The following is a 16,030-nucleotide window of genomic DNA, read 5'->3' on the forward strand; positions in this document are numbered from 1 at the left end:
TTGTGGGGGCATCCTGAGTGGTGCAGCGGTCTAAGGCACTGCATTGCATTGCTTGAGGCGTCACTACAGACCCAGGTTCAATCCCAGGCTGTGTCACAGCTGGCCGTGACTGGGAGACCCATAAGGCGGCCCACAATTGGCCCAGCGTCGTCCGGGATAGGAGAGGGTTTGGCAGGCAGAGATTTCCTTGTCCCATAGCGTTCTAGCGACTCCTGTGGCGGGCTGGGTGCAAGCACACTGACACGGTTGCCAGGTGTACGGTGTTTCCTCCGACACATTAGTGCGGCTGGCTTCCGGGTTAAGCGGGCATTGTGTCAAGAAACAGTGGGGCTTGGCTGGGTTGTGTTTCGGAGGATGCACGGCTCTCAACCTTCGCCTCTCCTTAGTTCGTATGGGAGATGCAGCGATGGGACAAGACTGTAACTACCAATTGGATACCACAAATTTGGGGAGAACTTTGCCCCTCCTGCTCAAGAATGACGTGCAAAGTTCTCCCCAAATGCTCTGCTCTGTCTTCCCTTTGAAGAACGCCTTTTGGCTCCATGTAAAACTCTTTCCACAAGACACTGAAATTGGAAAGGGTTCTCCTATGGGGACAGCCGAGAACCCTTTTGGCACCCTTTTTTCTAAGAGTGCATAACATTTGAAATAAAGAAGATTGTCATGTATTTATGTATTTGATATTTGTATTGCATTTCTTTTCCTCCAGCTAAATATACAGTCTCAGCAATGGATTAGGTACTTTAAAAAACATACAGCTATTATATATATTTTTTAATATAATATAATACAGTTATCCTTGAATAAGGGGAAAGTGAAGGATGGGGCACAGGTGTGTAAGTATTTAAACATATATCTCACATGAGAATGATGAGTGTAGGATGGCTCATAGTGATGACCGAAATGGGACAACTGGAACGACACCAAACACCTGGTTTCCCATGTTTGGATGTGATTGACACTGTTTCAGCCACCCCAGACCGTCCCTGATTGAAGTGACAAGTGACACTACTGATACATAAACAATCATCTGCATATACATCTACATAGCTACCTATTTTCATATCTTTAGAGAAGCTTTCAAAAAGTGCCAATGTGTCTACCTTTCCTTCACTAGCACTTAGTATTTGTCATTCAATAAATTAATGACAGCACAAAAAGTAAAAGAATATTAAACATTTGCATAATTTCCCCCTGATTGGTAAAACAAAATAGAGATGTCTGAGTTTCTTTGGTCAGAAGGACCTGTGGAAAAACACTGAGCTATAGGTCATACAGTTGTCCTGTAAAAAAGTTCCAAGTGTTGACTGTACAACTAACAGTATAGAGGGCACTAGATTAGAGTTTACACTTTTATACATTTAGATGACAATTTTAGGCCATATTTTGGGGACTTTCAGATTACAAATGTGACTGTTCTTAGGACTGTATTCTTGAATTCTTGAATTACAAACCAAGAATATTTTCCCTGGAGTGGTGGGTAAGGATATGACTTCTATGGACCTCAGTGGGGATAAGGGCACTTGCAGTCTAACAATAGGAATCTAACATCCAAGTTTGGTCTTTCAATCATAACGTACACTTCCTGCGGACATTGACATTTTACTGAGGACCCTAAAAGGTTGTTTGAGTGTATGTCTCTAGATCAACATTGATGGTTTTAAACCACTTCTCCTCAGACATCATAAAGGTGTCAGCATCGCGGACAGCAAAACCCCTCCGAATGGTTTACAAAAGCTGCTTCAGTTCATTTTGGTCCAGTCAACTTTAAACCTCAGATCCCTGTAGCCAGGTATATATTCATATCATTCATGTCCATGGGCAGTGACAAAATAGTTTTTCAGCATATTCCTGCAGTGTGTTTGTCTGAAGTTGAGAGTTTAGTGTGTAATATACATTGGACCCAGACTTTCATCTCAGACCCTGCTCACAGCACACAACTGGTGAGGTGAAGGACTGAGGGTGATCCCCAGGGATGGTATGAGGTCCAGATCCTCCTCTCTTACTCCGGGAGGAGGAGAGAAACAAAAGTGCTGCAGGAGGGAGGTGAAGAAAAGGAAGAGCTCCATCCTGGCCAGACTCTCTCCTAGACACACCCTACGACCTGGAAGAGGAAGATGAGGAAGACAGCATGAGGACAATAGAAAAGGAAGAGCTCCATCCTGGCCAGACTCTCTCCTAGACACACCCTACGACCTGGAAGAGGAAGATGAGGAAGACAGCATGAGGACAATAGAAAAGGAAGAGCTCCATCCTGGCCAGACTCTCTCTGAGACAATGGATGTGTGACTGTAGGTTCCTATAATTGACAAATATCAATATTCCCACTGGGCACAGACGTCAATTCAATGTCTATTCCACATTGCTTCAACGTCATTTCCATCCCCTCAACTTTTTTGAGCCAAAGCAATGAGGATATCAGATTTAGTTCATTGAGCAACATAGAAAGACATCAGATTTAGTTAATTCAGCACCATAGAAGGATATCAGAATTAGTTAATTGACCACCATAGAAGGATATCAGAATTAGTTAATTGACCACCATAGAATGATATCAGATTGAGTTAATTGACCAGCATAGAATGATATCAGATTTAGTTAATTGACCACCATAGAAGGATGTCAGAATGAGTTAATTGACCACCATAGAAGGATGTCAGAATGAGTTAATTGACCACCATAGAAGGATGTCAGAATGAGTTAATTGACCACCATAGAAGGATGTCAGAATGATAGTGTTAATAAGGAAACACACAGTGGGACTCACCTGCAGAGAAGGGCATGAAGGCATCCTTCTTGACGAATCGACCTTCCTCATCCAGAAAGTGTTCGGGGTTAAAGGTGTGAGGGCTCTTCCATTCGCTCTCATCTCGCAGGACAGACGTCAGCAGAGGTAACACATCAGTTCCCTTTTTGATGAAGTATCCCTGGAAGGTGACGTCTTGGCTGGTGGTGTGAGGGATGGACATGGGTACAATGTTGGCCAGTCTTTGGGTCTCATGGATCACTGCATCAGTGTAGGGCAGGTTCTTCCTGTCCTCTACCAAGGCCTGACGACTTCCTATGACTCTGCTTATCTCCTCTTGGACCCGGTCTGGAATAAAAAGGAAGAGGAGGGATAAAGTTACTATAAAATCTGAATGATCTTCAGTCTGTATCTGTTCATTCTCTTGGATTCAATTCAAAGACCTGTGGTTCAGGTGGGACATTTTCCAATGTTTACAGCGAGTAAAACTGTAATTGTCTTACATAACCACAATCATACACTTTCTGTACAAAGGTCCTTCAGATCAGAATCACCTTTATTTGCCAAGTATATTTTTTATATATTTTTTTTACCTTTATTTATCCAGGCAAGTCAGTTAAGAACAAATTCTTATTTTCAATGACGGCCTAGGAACAGTGGGTTAACTGCCTTTTCAGGGGCAGAACTACAGATTTGTACCTTGTCAGCTCAGGGGTTTGAACTTGCAACCTTCCAGTTACTAGTCCACCGCTCTAACCACTAGGCTGCCCTGCCACCCCATTTACAGATACTCAGAACTTTAATATGATGCTGCTAGTGACAGATAACATTTAGAGACAGAATACAGATAGAGGAGTTTGCACACATTGTGCAAGTGAGCTATAAGAGGTTGAGTTGTGGATATACAGTGCCTTCAGAAAGTATTCAGACCCCCTAACTTTTTCCACATTTTGTTACATTACAGCCTTATTCTAAAATTTATTAAATAAAAACATTTCCTTAATGTCCTCAATCTACACACAATACCCCATAATGACAAAGTGAAAACAGGTTTATAGATTTTTTTGTAAATGTATTAAAAAATCAAACAGGAATGCCTCATTTACATAAGTAATCAGACCCTTTACAATGAGACTCGCAATTGAGCTCAGGTGCATCCTGTTTCACCCTTGAGATGTTTTTACAACTTGATTGGAGCCCAGCTGTGGTAAATTCAATTAATTGGACATCATTTGGAAAGGCATACACCAGTATATATAAGGTTCCACAGTTGACAATGCATGTCAGAGCAAATACCAAGCCATGAGGTTAAAGGAATTGTCAGGGAGGTGACCAAAAACTGATGGTCACTCTGACAGACAACCATATCTGCAACACTCCACCAATTCGGCCTTTATTGTAGAGTGGCCAGATGGAAGCCACTCCTTGGTAAAAGGCACATGACAGCCTGCTTGGAGAAACAAGATTCTCTGGTCTGATGAAACCAATAACTCTTTGGCCTGAATGCGAAGTGTCACATTTGGAGGAAAACAGACACCTCTCATCACCTGGCCAAAACGATCCCTACAGTGAAGCATGGTGGTGGCAGCGCCATGCTGTGGGGATGTTTTTGAGCGGCATTGAAATTAGTCAGGATCGAGGCAAAGATGAATGGAGCAAAGTACAGAGAGATCCTTGATGAAAACCTGCTCCAGAGTGCTCAGGACCTCAGACTGGGGGCGAAGGTTCACCTTCCAACAGGACAACAGCCTAAAGCAGACGGCCAAGACAATGCAGATGTGGCTTCGTGGCAAGTCTCTGAAAGTCCTTAATTGGCCCAGCCAGAGCCCGCACTTGAGGCCGATAGAACATCTCTGGAGAGACCTGAAAATAGCTGTGCACCGACGCTCCCCTTCCAACTTGACAGAGCTTGAGAGGATCTGCAGAGAAGAATGGGAGAAACTCCCAAAATACAGGTGTGCCAAGCTTGTAGCGTTATACCCAAGAAGACTCAAGGCTGTAGCCGCTGCCAAAGGTCCCTCAACAAAGTTTAGAGCATAGTCTGTGATATTTCAGTTTTTTGCAAAAATTTCTAAAAACCTGTTTTTGCTTTGTGATTATGGGGTATTGTGTGTAGATTGTTGAGAAATAAAAACAATTTAATCAATTTTATAATAAGGCTGTAACGTAACAAAAGGTGGAAAAAGTGAAGGGGTCTGAATACTTTCCAAATGCACTGTATGAGGTGTGTTTGTCAGGTGAGTGTGTGAGTATCAACCCTTACCCTGTATATCGGGGTACTTGGCCATGAGCAGCAGACCCCAGCGCAGGGTTGTCCCCGTGGTGTCGGTACCAGCAGCAAACAGGTTGGCCACAGTCTGTATGAGATTCTCAGTGTGGTAATGAGAGTTCATGTTGCCTGAGTCCTTTTAATACATAAACAAACATGTTTCAGTAAACAAGAGCAGTTATTTCTAAATCATCTCCCCCTGGACCCCCTAGTTATTCACTCCAAGAAATGACATGCTTAGAACTGTAATAACGCTTTATACCTCCAGGGTCTGTTTTCGGACAAGGAACGAGTCCACAAAGCCTCTACACATCTGCGGGTTGAGAGTCTCCTTCAGCCCCCTCACCAGCTCCTTCATCTCCCCCTTGTTGTCGGCAATATTTTTCAAGATACGTGTCTTGTTCTTCAGCAATGGGCCCAACCATGGGAACATGTTGTACAACTTTAAATAAAAAGCAAAGCAAAAATTAGCTTCTATTTTGTCTGTATATATTATACTTGGACTAATTTAATCTAGTGTGTCTGTCATTGTTCTCAAAGTAAACATGATTAGCACGGTATCGTACCTGTATTGAAATAGATCCTCCGAGTCGGATGGACTCATTGGCTTGATCCACCGAGCGTCGGAACCGTGGATCAGAGTAGTCAAACCTGCTGCCGTACACAATGCTGCAGATGATGTTGGAGACAGCGTAATTCATTGCCTGGGTTGTGTCAAATGCTTTACCTGTGACAAAGAGCAAAAATCAGAACCGAAATGAGAAACTGATAAAAGATGAAGACTTATTTTGATTGTGTTATTGATATAAGAACTTTACCCTTGTGTTCATCAAACACTTCAATCAAGTACTGAACTTCCTCAATGATCTTCTCCTCGTTCGCTTTCTTGCCCATTCCAAAGTCCCTAAGGTTTGTCAGGGCAAAGCGTCTCATCTCTTTCCATGAATCTCCATTGGCAAATACAATACCTATTAAAAAGTACAGTAGAACAATATTGTTCTGATGTAGTAGTTGAGTGAAATTCTTAAAGGAATAGAAATCCATTTTAAGAAGCACAGATTAATGGAAGTAGGAGGTTTCAAATGAAATCTGTTTTTTTCTTCATATTTTTATGAAGTCAGGAGAAAATAAAATATTTGTAAGATATTTGGGGTTGTTAGAGTCGGTTGAACACAGAAGAGCATCATGTACAGTACCAGTCAAAAGATTGGACACACCTACTCATTCAACGGTTTTTCTTTATTTGTACTATTTTCTACATTGTAGAATAATAGTGAAGACATCAAAACTGTGAAATAGCACATATGGAATCATGTACGATCCAAAAAAGCATTAAACAAATCAAAATACATTTTATATTTGAGATTTTTCAAAGTAACCGTCCTTTGCCTTGCTGACAGCTTTGCACACTCTTGGCATTCTCTCAACCAGCTTCATGAGGTAGTCACCTGGAATGCAATTCAATTAACAAGTGTGTCTTGTTAAAAGTTCAATTGTAGAATTTCTTTCCTTCTTAATAAGTTTGAGCCAATCAGTTGTGTTGTGACATGGTATGAGTGGTATACAGAAGACAGCCCTATTTGGTGAAATGAAGTCCTTATTATGGCAGGAACAGCTCAAATAAGCAAGGAGAGACAGTCAATACGAAAACCATCAAGTGCTATGATCAAGTGCTATGATGAAACTGTCTCTCATAAGGACTGCCACAGGAAAGGAAGACCGAGAGTTACCGCTGCTGCAGAGTTACCAGCCTCAGAAATTCCAGACCAAATAAATGCTCCACAGAATTTATGTAACAGACACATCTAAACAGCAACTGTTCAGAGCAGACTGCCTGAATCAGCCCATCATGGTTGAATTGCTGCAAAGACACCACTACTAAAGGACACCAATAAGAAGAAGAGACTTGCTTGGGCCAAGAAACACGAGCAATGGACATTAAACCAGTAGAAATAATTTATTTGGTCTGATTCCAAATTGGAGATGTTTTGTTCCAGGTGAATGGATGATTTTCCACATGTGTGGTTCCCACCGTGAAGCATGGAGGAGGAGGTGTGAGTGTGTGTGGGTGCTTTGCTGGTGACACTGTCAGTGATTTATTTAGAATTCAAGGCACACTTAACCAGCATGGCTACCACAGCATTCTGCAGCGATACACCATCCCATCTGGTTTGAACTTAGCGGGATTATCATTTGTTTTTCAACAGGACAATGACAAAACCCACTTCCAGGCTGTGTAAGGGCTATTTGACCAAGAAGGAGAGTGATGGAGTGCCGCATCACATGGCCTCCACAGTCACCCGACCTCAATTCAATTGAGATGGTTTGGGATGAGTTGGACCGAAGAGTGAAGGAAAAGCAGCCAACATTTGCTCAGCATATGTGGGAACTCCTTCAAGACTGTTGGAAAAGCATTCCAGGTGAAGCTGGTTGAGAGAATGCAAAGAGTATGCAAAGGTGTCATCAAGGAAAAGTGTGGCTACTTTGAATAATCTCTTATATAAAATATATTTGGATTTTTTTAACACCTTTTTGGTTACTACATGATTCCATATGTGTTATTTCATAGTTTTGATGTCTTCACTATTATTCTACAATGTGGAACATAGTAAAAGAAATTAAGGAAAACCGTTGAAAGACTGGTACTGCATACTGATGTTGGTTTTTACAGTATGGCACCAAGCATGCCTGCTTAACTGTCCATTGTCAAGGTTTGCAACGTAGTAGGCCTGAGAATCAGTTAAGTTACATTACCGTGTCCTTTGTTTAATTCACTAAACAAATGATTGATGCACCTGTCCCCAAACTCCTCTGCATGGTTGACCAGTGCTTGCTTGACTGTCTTGTATCCAGCGAGAACGACCACTTTTCTGGGTCCAATGTGAACTGTGAACACCGAGCCATATTTCTTGGACAGCTGTAGAACATAAAATAAGCAAAAGACCAGGTTTAGACAGATAAAATATTTTCCATTCAAATAAAAATGCAGCGTAAAATGTGAGCCTATGAACTTCTGAGGTCAGTGTTTGACAAACAAGATTATTGTGTTACCTTCCAGAAATGAATGACTGATCATGTAAATACCCAGCTAGCACATAATGTTCTGAGAAACATAGAGCTTGGTGAGAGCGTGGTTGTCAAATGGTTCTTTTTAAAACAACCTTCCACATATGTCTGGTAATGGTGCTGTATAGTTCCTTGGCTTTGGAACAGCTGTTAGTGGAATTGTAAATTCCTCTGTATTGTTTCCCAATCAGAATTAATTACTCTGTCAATGCATTCTATGGCATAATGTTCTGAGGAAGGAATTAAGGAATAACGTTCCTCATGGGAATTTCAGTACTTCAGCATAACATTTCCCATAGATATCCTCATGGTTCTATTAAAAATCATGTTCTTAAATTGTTCAAAGAGCGTTAAGAAACAACATTCTTCTGTGGGAATTTCAGTACTTCATCATAAAATTGATATTTCCATGAACGATGGGTGGGTACCATGGGTACACAGATTGTCTTAGGGTCATTTTAGACCTGGCAGATATAAAATCATTTACACACCACAAAACCAACAAAGACAAACACAATGAGAAATTGAGATGATGGGTGCCACTGATTGAACTCAGCCAGCAGCTCCTGAAGAGGAAGATCACAGTTAGAAAGAACAAGCCTGAGCCCCACCCTGCAACAAGGGGTAAAGAGGCCTTCTACAAGCCTAAGCTCCACCCTGCACTTCTCACAACAAGGGGTAGAGAGGCCTTCTACAAGCCTAAGCTCCACCCTGCACTCCTCACAAAAAGGGGTAAAGAGGCCTTCAACAAGCCTAAGCTCCACCCTGCACTCCTCACAACAAGGGGTAGAGAGGCCTTCTACAAGCCTAAGCTCCACCCTGCACTCCTCACAAAAAGGGGTAAAGAGGCCTTCAACAAGCCTAAGCTCCACCCTGCACTCCTCACAACAAGGGGTAGAGAGGCCTTCTACAAGCCTAAGCTCCACCCTGCACTCCTCACAACAAGGGGAGGAGAGGCCTTCTACAAGCCTAAGCTCCACCCTGCACTCCTCACAACAAGGGGAGGAGAGGCCTTCTACAAGCCTAAGCTCCACCCTGCACTCCTCACAACAAGGGGTAGAGAGGCCTTCTCATCAAAGTTTGCCTTCACCCCACCACCACTCTAGTTTCTTACCTCCCAAAGAGGAACAAGAATGTGGTCCTCCTGAGCACACTGCACAAAACGGCTGAGATCAGTGATCGTGAGGACAGGAAGCAAGCCATCATCCTGGACTACAACCACAACAAAGGAGGCGTGGACAACCTGGACAAGGTGATTGGAACTTACAGCTGCAGGAGGATGACTGCCCGCTGGCCCCTGGTCTTCCTCCATAACATTGATGTGTCCTCATACAATGCCTTCGTGATATGAACAAGTTCAACCCTACCTGGATGCCTGATAAGCAGAACAAGAGGCGGGTGCTCCTGGAGTAGTTAGAGTTGATTGATTTATGTTCCTCATGTACAGTATTTGTTTTGTATCTATTATATTATTTTGTTATTTTTTATTGTTGTTGTTTATACACCTTGTGGGTGGGGGCAATGGTTAAACAAATGGGAGAAGACTAGTATTTTGTAGTTGAACTCCTCATTGTACAGAAAATAAGAATATATCACTATGTTTCCAAAACAGTTCAAGACTGTTGTTGTTTCCCTTCAATAAAATGCATTTAAATCTACTTTCTGCACATTTCTGCTACTTTCTTAGACTATACAAGTTCTATCTCTTGCTAAACAAAATAAGTTAACACCTATGCAGTACCTTTAGCTAATAATAATAATAATAAAACTCTACTTTAGTAAATAAAACAATGATGACAGGTGTGTTGTAATATAAATGAGTGGTGTCCACTGATCAGTCTTTCTGCATTGTGAAGAGGAAGAACCCAGATGTTCACAAAGTTTATGATGAATGACAGCTTGTTTATTCATGCAAAATAGATTTGGGGTTTAAAATTCAATTGATCAGCTTTATTTTAGGGGTTTAGTGAAGACGGGACCTTTTTTACCATTAGGATAAGGGCAGTATACAGAAGGTTAAGACTACACAAGGGTTAAAAAAACATTACTTTGACCGGTCAGGAAACATATGGCTTCATTCCCACAAATAATGTGAAACAACAAACATACTTTCCCACAACTTTCAATAAACCCAATGTGCTAGCTGGGTACTGTGATTCAATATCTTGAAAGGAGGTACTTGAAATTGAATAGTTCAAGCAAGCAAGCCTTTGACTTATTAATATAGCTTTTTTCCGGATGCCCCAAACAATCGCAAAGGGTCATCAGAGAAAATGACTTTACCCCGGTCCTCAGCAGTCCAATCCCTGTACCTTTTGCAGAATATCAGTCTGTCCCTGATGTTTTTCCAGGAGAGAAGTGGCTTCTTTGCTGCTCTTCCTTGACACCAGGCCATCCATTTTTTTCTCACTGTTTGTGCAGATTCATTCACACCTGCCTGCTACCATTCCTGAGCAAGCTCTGTACTGCGCAGCTGAATCAACTTTAGGAGACGGTCCTGGCGCTTGCTGGACTTTCTTGGGTGCCCTGAAGTCTTCTTCACAACAATTGAACCTCTCTTCCTGAAGGTTTTGATGATCTGATAAATGGTTGATTTAGGTGCAATTTTACTGGCAGTAATATCCTTGCCTGTGAAGCCCTTTTTGTGCAAAGCAATGATGACGGCATGTGTTTCCTTGCAGGTAACCATTTTATTTTACTAGGCAAGTCAGTTAAGAACAAATTCTTATTTTCAATGACGGCCTAGGAACAGTGGGTTAACTGCCTGTTCAGGGGCAGAATGACAGATTTGTACCTTGTCAGCTCAGGGATTTGAACTTGCAACCTTTCGGTTACTAGTCCAACGCTCTAACCACTAGGCTACCCTGCCGCCCCAACCATGCTGGACAGAGGAAGAACAATGATTCCAAGCACCACCCTCCCTTTGAAGTTCCCAGTCTGTTATTCAAACTCAATCAGCATGACAGAGTGATCTCCAGCCTTGTCCTCGTCAACACACACCTGTGTTAACGAGAGAATCACTGACATGATGTCAGCTGGTCCTTTTGTGGCAGGGCTGAAATGCAGTGAAAATGTTTTTTGGGGATTCAGTTCATTTTCATGGCAAAGAGGGACTTTGCCATTAATTGCATTTCATCTGATCACTCTTCAACATTCTGGAGTATATGCAAATTGCCATCATACAAACTGAGGCAGCAGACTGTGAAAATTAATATTTGTGTCATTCTCAAAACTTTTTGCCACGACTGTACAACATGTTTCCATGGTTAGGCCCGTGGATAAACAGTCGAAAGCTTTATGCTGAAAAATGTTTATAGCAACCAGAAGAATGTAAAGGAGTTGGTTAGTGGAATGATGGAGACTCCCAACCAGAAGGATATAAAGGAGTTGGTTAGTGGAATGATGGACACTCCCAACCAGAAGGATGTAAAGGAGTTGGTTAGTGGAATGATGGAGACTCCCAACCAGAAGGATGTAAAGGAGTTGGTTAGTGGAATGATGGAGACTCCCAACCAGAAGGATGTAAAGGAGTTGGTTAGTGGAATGATGGAGACTCCCAACCAGAAGGATATAAAGGAGTTGGTTAGTGGAATGATGGAGACTCCCAACCAGAAGGATGTAAAGGAGTTGGTTAGTGGAATGATAGAGACTCCCAACCAGAAGGATGTAAAGGAGTTGGTTAGTGGAATGATGGAGACTCCCAACCAGAAGGATGTAAAGGAGTTGGTTAGTGGAATGATGGAGACTCCCAACCAGAAGGATGTAAAGGAGTTGGTTAGGAGTGCAAAACTCTGTAGTGGAGTTTGCCAAAATAAAGCAGATTCCTATTTCCTCTGTCTCCACTAGGCGTCATTCACGTGCAGATATTCGTAAGCAAATACCCATAGACTTCCAGTCATTGAGCTAAAGCTAGTTAGCATTGGCTTGCAAAACTACCTCTGACTTCCTTCAAGTATGAAAATATGTAGCTATGATACGTCCCTACATGATTTCCTGAATTCACTGACAGACCACTTAGAAGTTAAATCATAGCTACAAATCAATGTTTTACCCACTGATAGAACATAGGCTTTCACCAAATGGACAGGAGTTTCATGGTTTTTATTTCTGGGGGTGGATTATCCCTTTAGGTACTTATCTGTTACCCATGAGTCTGTGTCTTTCAGGAATCAGGAAATACTCACTATCAAGAAAACAACCTGATATCTTCTGTGACCTACCTGTTTGCTGCTGGTACTGACACCACAAGGACAACCCTTCAATGGGGTCTGATGCTTATGGACAAGTATAACCATACATTGTAAGTTCACGTAGGGACCTTAATTTTACTTGACACCCAGTGTCATAACACGTTAAGACATGATCATGACCTGTCATTATATGGTAATAACACTGTAATGACCCATATATTTACACCTGTTGTGACATATGCTGTGTTATTGTATGACTGGTTATCCCAAAATGACACTTTATATACATTATAGAAGGCTGAAATATAACAAAATCATTTTACATAAAAACACCGGATTTTCTGCGGGTTTAAAAAAAATCATATTTATTAATTATGAAATCATGAAAAATATTAAAAACATTCCACCCATGAGGCCACTAGGTAATTTGACTGCAGGAAAAGTCTACACTGCATGAAAACTGATCAAGACCTGTTACATAGTGACACAAAACACAGAGACACTTAAGGGGTTGTTATCCGTAAACATTGGCAAGAGGCCGACCTGTAATACAGGTCAATGAACAGATACCAGGGCAAAGACCATTCAGATTAATGTTTCACCTCTGGGTTATAGTAACATTGGCACTTCCTGTCTTTTTTCCAGACAGGTTCCCAAATAAGATGAGCAGGGTCATAAGAAGTCACCAGGCCTTCAAAGAACACAGGAAGAACCTGCCCTACACTGATGCAGTGATCCATGAGACCCAGAGACTGGCCAACATTGTACCCTTGTCCATCCCTCACACCACCAGCCGAGACATCACCTTCCAAGGCTCCATCAGGAAGGTTATAGTCCTGGTTGTCCATATTTTGGTCTGATTAGTCACCTATAGGGTACAGACATCCTGAATCAGCTTAAAGATATAAACACAGAGAACAGAGAATTGTTTACCTTAACGATTCCCTTCAGATGTTCAGTTATTTGAGTTGCATGCACTAGCATCACAGAGAAAAACCTTGGACCTGACAAAAAGCTGTCAGATGTGATTACTGTTATTCTGAATAAAAAAGTAACAGCTCCTGCAGGGAATGACTGGGATTCCTCTATGCCTTTTATGTAGGTGCACTGATTTTAACATGTTTTTGTTGCATAGAGTAAGGAAATTTAGGACAGCTTTCATGTTATTATTATATATCACATATTTTTTTCTAACTGGGGTCACCCTCGCAGGTCGTAGTTTGTGTCTAGGAGAGAGTCTGGCCAGGATGGAGCTCTTCCTTTTCTATGGTCATCATGCTGTCTTCCTCATCTTCCTCTTCCAGGTCGTAGGGTGTGTCAAGGAGAGAGTCTGGCCAGGATGGAGCTCTTCCTTTTCTTCACCTCCCTCCTGCAGCACTTTTGTTTCTCTCCTCCTCCCGGGGTAAGAGAGGAGGATCTGGACCTCACACCATCCCTGGGGTTCACCCTCAGTCCTTCACCTCACCAGTTGTGTGCTGTGAGCAGGGTCTGAGATGAAAGTCTGGGTCCAGTGTATATTACACATGGCTTTAGACCAACATAAAATGTTATTGTTATTGCAGATTGATACAGTGTTTTTTGAATAACATATGTGAATGAGCTGCAAGTCCCATTGGATTAAAGCGTCTGCTAAATGGCATATATTACCTCAGTCAAGTTGTACATATTAGGGGTAAAAATGTATGCCGTTTGATTTGTGCATTTAATTGTGATAATGTGCTCATATACAGTGCCTTGCGAAAGTATTCGGCCCCCTTGAACTTTGCGACCTTTTGCCACATTCCAGGCTTCAAACATAAAGATATAAAACTGTATTTTTTTGTGAAGAATCAACAACAAGTGGAACGACATTTATTGGATATTTCAAACTTTTTTAACAAATCAAAAACTGAAAAATTGGGCGTGCAAAATTATTCAGCCCCCTTAAGTTAATACTTTGTAGCGCCACCTTTTGCTGTGATTACAGCTGTAATTCGCTTGGGGTATGTCTCTATCAGTTTTGCACATCGAGAGACTGAAATTTTTTCCCATTCCTCCTTGCAAAACAGCTCGAGCTCAGTGAGGTTGGAGAGCATTTGTGAACAGCAGTTTTCAGTTCTTTCCACAGATTCTCGATTGGATTCAGGTCTGGACTTTGACTTGGCCATTCTAACACCTGGATATGTTTATTTTTGAACCATTCCATTGTAGATTTTGCTTTATGTTTTGGATCATTGTCTTGTTGGAAGACAAATCTCCGTCCCAGTCTCAGGTCTTTTGCAGACTCCATCAGGTTTTCTTCCAGAAAGGTCCTGTATTTGGCTCCATCCATCTTCCCATCAATTTTAACCATCTTCCCTGTCCCTGCTGAAGAAAAGCAGGCCCAAACCATGATGCTGCCACCACCATGTTTGACAGTGGGTATGGTGTGTTCAGGGTGATGAGCTGTGTTGCTTTTACGCCAAACATAATGTTTTGCATTGTTGCCAAAAAGTTCAATTTTGGTTTCATCTGACCAGAGCACCTTCTTCCACATGTTTGGCGTGTCTCACAGGTGGCTTGTGGCAAACTTTAAACAACACTTTTTATGGATATCTTTAAGAAATGGCTTTCTTCTTGCCACTCTTCCATAAAGGCCAGATTTGTACAATATACAACTGATTGTTGTCCTATGGACAGAGTCTCCCACCTCAGCTGTAGATCTCTGCAGTTCATCCAGAGTGATCATGGGCCTCTTGGCTGCATCTCTGATCAGTCTTCTCCTTGTATGAGCTGAAAGTTTAGAGGGACGGCCAGGTCTTGGTAGATTTGCAGTGGTCTGATACTCCTTCCATTTCAATATTATCGCTTGCACAGTGCTCCTTGGGATGTTTAAAGCTTGGGAAATCTTTTTGTATCCAAATCCGGCTTTAAACTTCTTCACAACAGTATCTCGGACCTGCCTGGTGTGTTCCTTGTTCTTCATGATGCTCTCTGCGCTTTTAATGGACCTCTGAGACTATCACAGTGCAGGTGCATTTATACGGAGACTTGATTACACACAGGTGGATTGTATTTATCATCATTAGTCATTTAGGTCAACATTGGATCATTCAGAGATCCTCACTGAACTTCTTGGAGAGAGTTTGCTGCACTGAAAGTAAAGGGGCTGAATAATTTTGCACGCCCAATTTTTCAGTTTTTGATTTGTTAAAAAAGTTTGAAATATCCAATAAATGTTGTTCCACTTCATGATTGTGTCCCACTTGTTGTTGATTCTTCACAAAAAAATACAGTTTTATATCTTTATGTTTGAAGCCTGAAATGTGGCAAAAGGTCGCAAAGTTCATGTGGGCCGAATACTTTCGCAAGGCACTGTATGATTTTATGTGATGACATTTGCCTTGTGCATCTAATTGTTATAAAATACTGGTATGTGATTTTATGTGATTTTCATTTGGTTATGTATTTATTTATTTGATTTCCTTTTGTTTCTATAAAAGCCCATCAAGGAATGGGTGTTGAAAAATTGCATTTGCTAGAAACACTATAGTGCAGTTCATTGGATGATTGTTTGCTCAATGTGTCAATGTGGTTGTACTTGTCCCTATCTAAATAAACCAACAAACACATTGCATTCGGAAAGTATTCAGACCCCTTGACTTTTTTAGTCCTTCGGCTGCTAGAGAGTGTCCGAATTTAGGGGGTGTCCGATGTTTAGGGAAAATGAGCAATAACCCAGTGTTGAAACATTAATCTGAATGGTCTTTACCCTGGTATCTGTTCAGTGACCTGTGTTTC

The 16,030-nt window shown here is 41.6% G+C and overlaps 1 protein-coding gene across 2 annotated transcripts; it reads right to left on the reverse strand.

The window, feature by feature from the left end:
* Positions 1-1,684: 1,684 nt before the first annotated feature.
* LOC135503957 (cytochrome P450 2K1-like) lies at positions 1,685-7,908 on the reverse strand. 2 transcript variants are annotated; one of them, XM_064922164.1, is made up of 7 exons: positions 7,770-7,908; positions 5,834-5,983; positions 5,582-5,742; positions 5,278-5,457; positions 5,010-5,151; positions 2,768-3,094; positions 1,685-2,104 (listed from the first exon to the last, which is right to left on the reverse strand). In XM_064922164.1, the coding sequence occupies exons 2-7, from the start codon at positions 5,946-5,948 to the stop codon at positions 1,917-1,919; spliced, it is 1,113 nt and encodes a 370-aa protein (XP_064778236.1). In that variant the 5' UTR covers positions 5,949-5,983; positions 7,770-7,908; the 3' UTR covers positions 1,685-1,916. The 2 variants fall into 2 exon arrangements, with proteins under 2 accessions (XP_064778236.1, XP_064778235.1); XM_064922163.1 differs by having other exon boundaries at positions 1,979-2,196; positions 7,770-7,850.
* Between the last annotated feature and the right edge of the window lie 8,122 nt (positions 7,909-16,030).

Source organism: Oncorhynchus masou, chromosome 18 (assembly GCF_036934945.1).
Source record: "Oncorhynchus masou masou isolate Uvic2021 chromosome 18, UVic_Omas_1.1, whole genome shotgun sequence".
Classification (NCBI taxonomy): Eukaryota; Metazoa; Chordata; class Actinopteri; order Salmoniformes; family Salmonidae; genus Oncorhynchus; species Oncorhynchus masou.

Coding starts and splice junctions, on each gene's coding strand:
- LOC135503957 (XM_064922164.1), bottom strand. CDS start 5,948: ATGAGACGCTTTGCCCTGACAAACCTTAGGGACTTTGGAATGGGCAAG. Junction 5,152..5,277: donor TCCGAAAACAGACCCTGGAG/GTATAAAGCGTT, acceptor ATGTATTAAAAG/GACTCAGGCAACATGAACTC. Junction 2,105..2,767: donor CTTCATGCCCTTCTCTGCAG/GTGAGTCCCACT, acceptor TTCCTCTTCCAG/GTCGTAGGGTGTGTCTAGGA.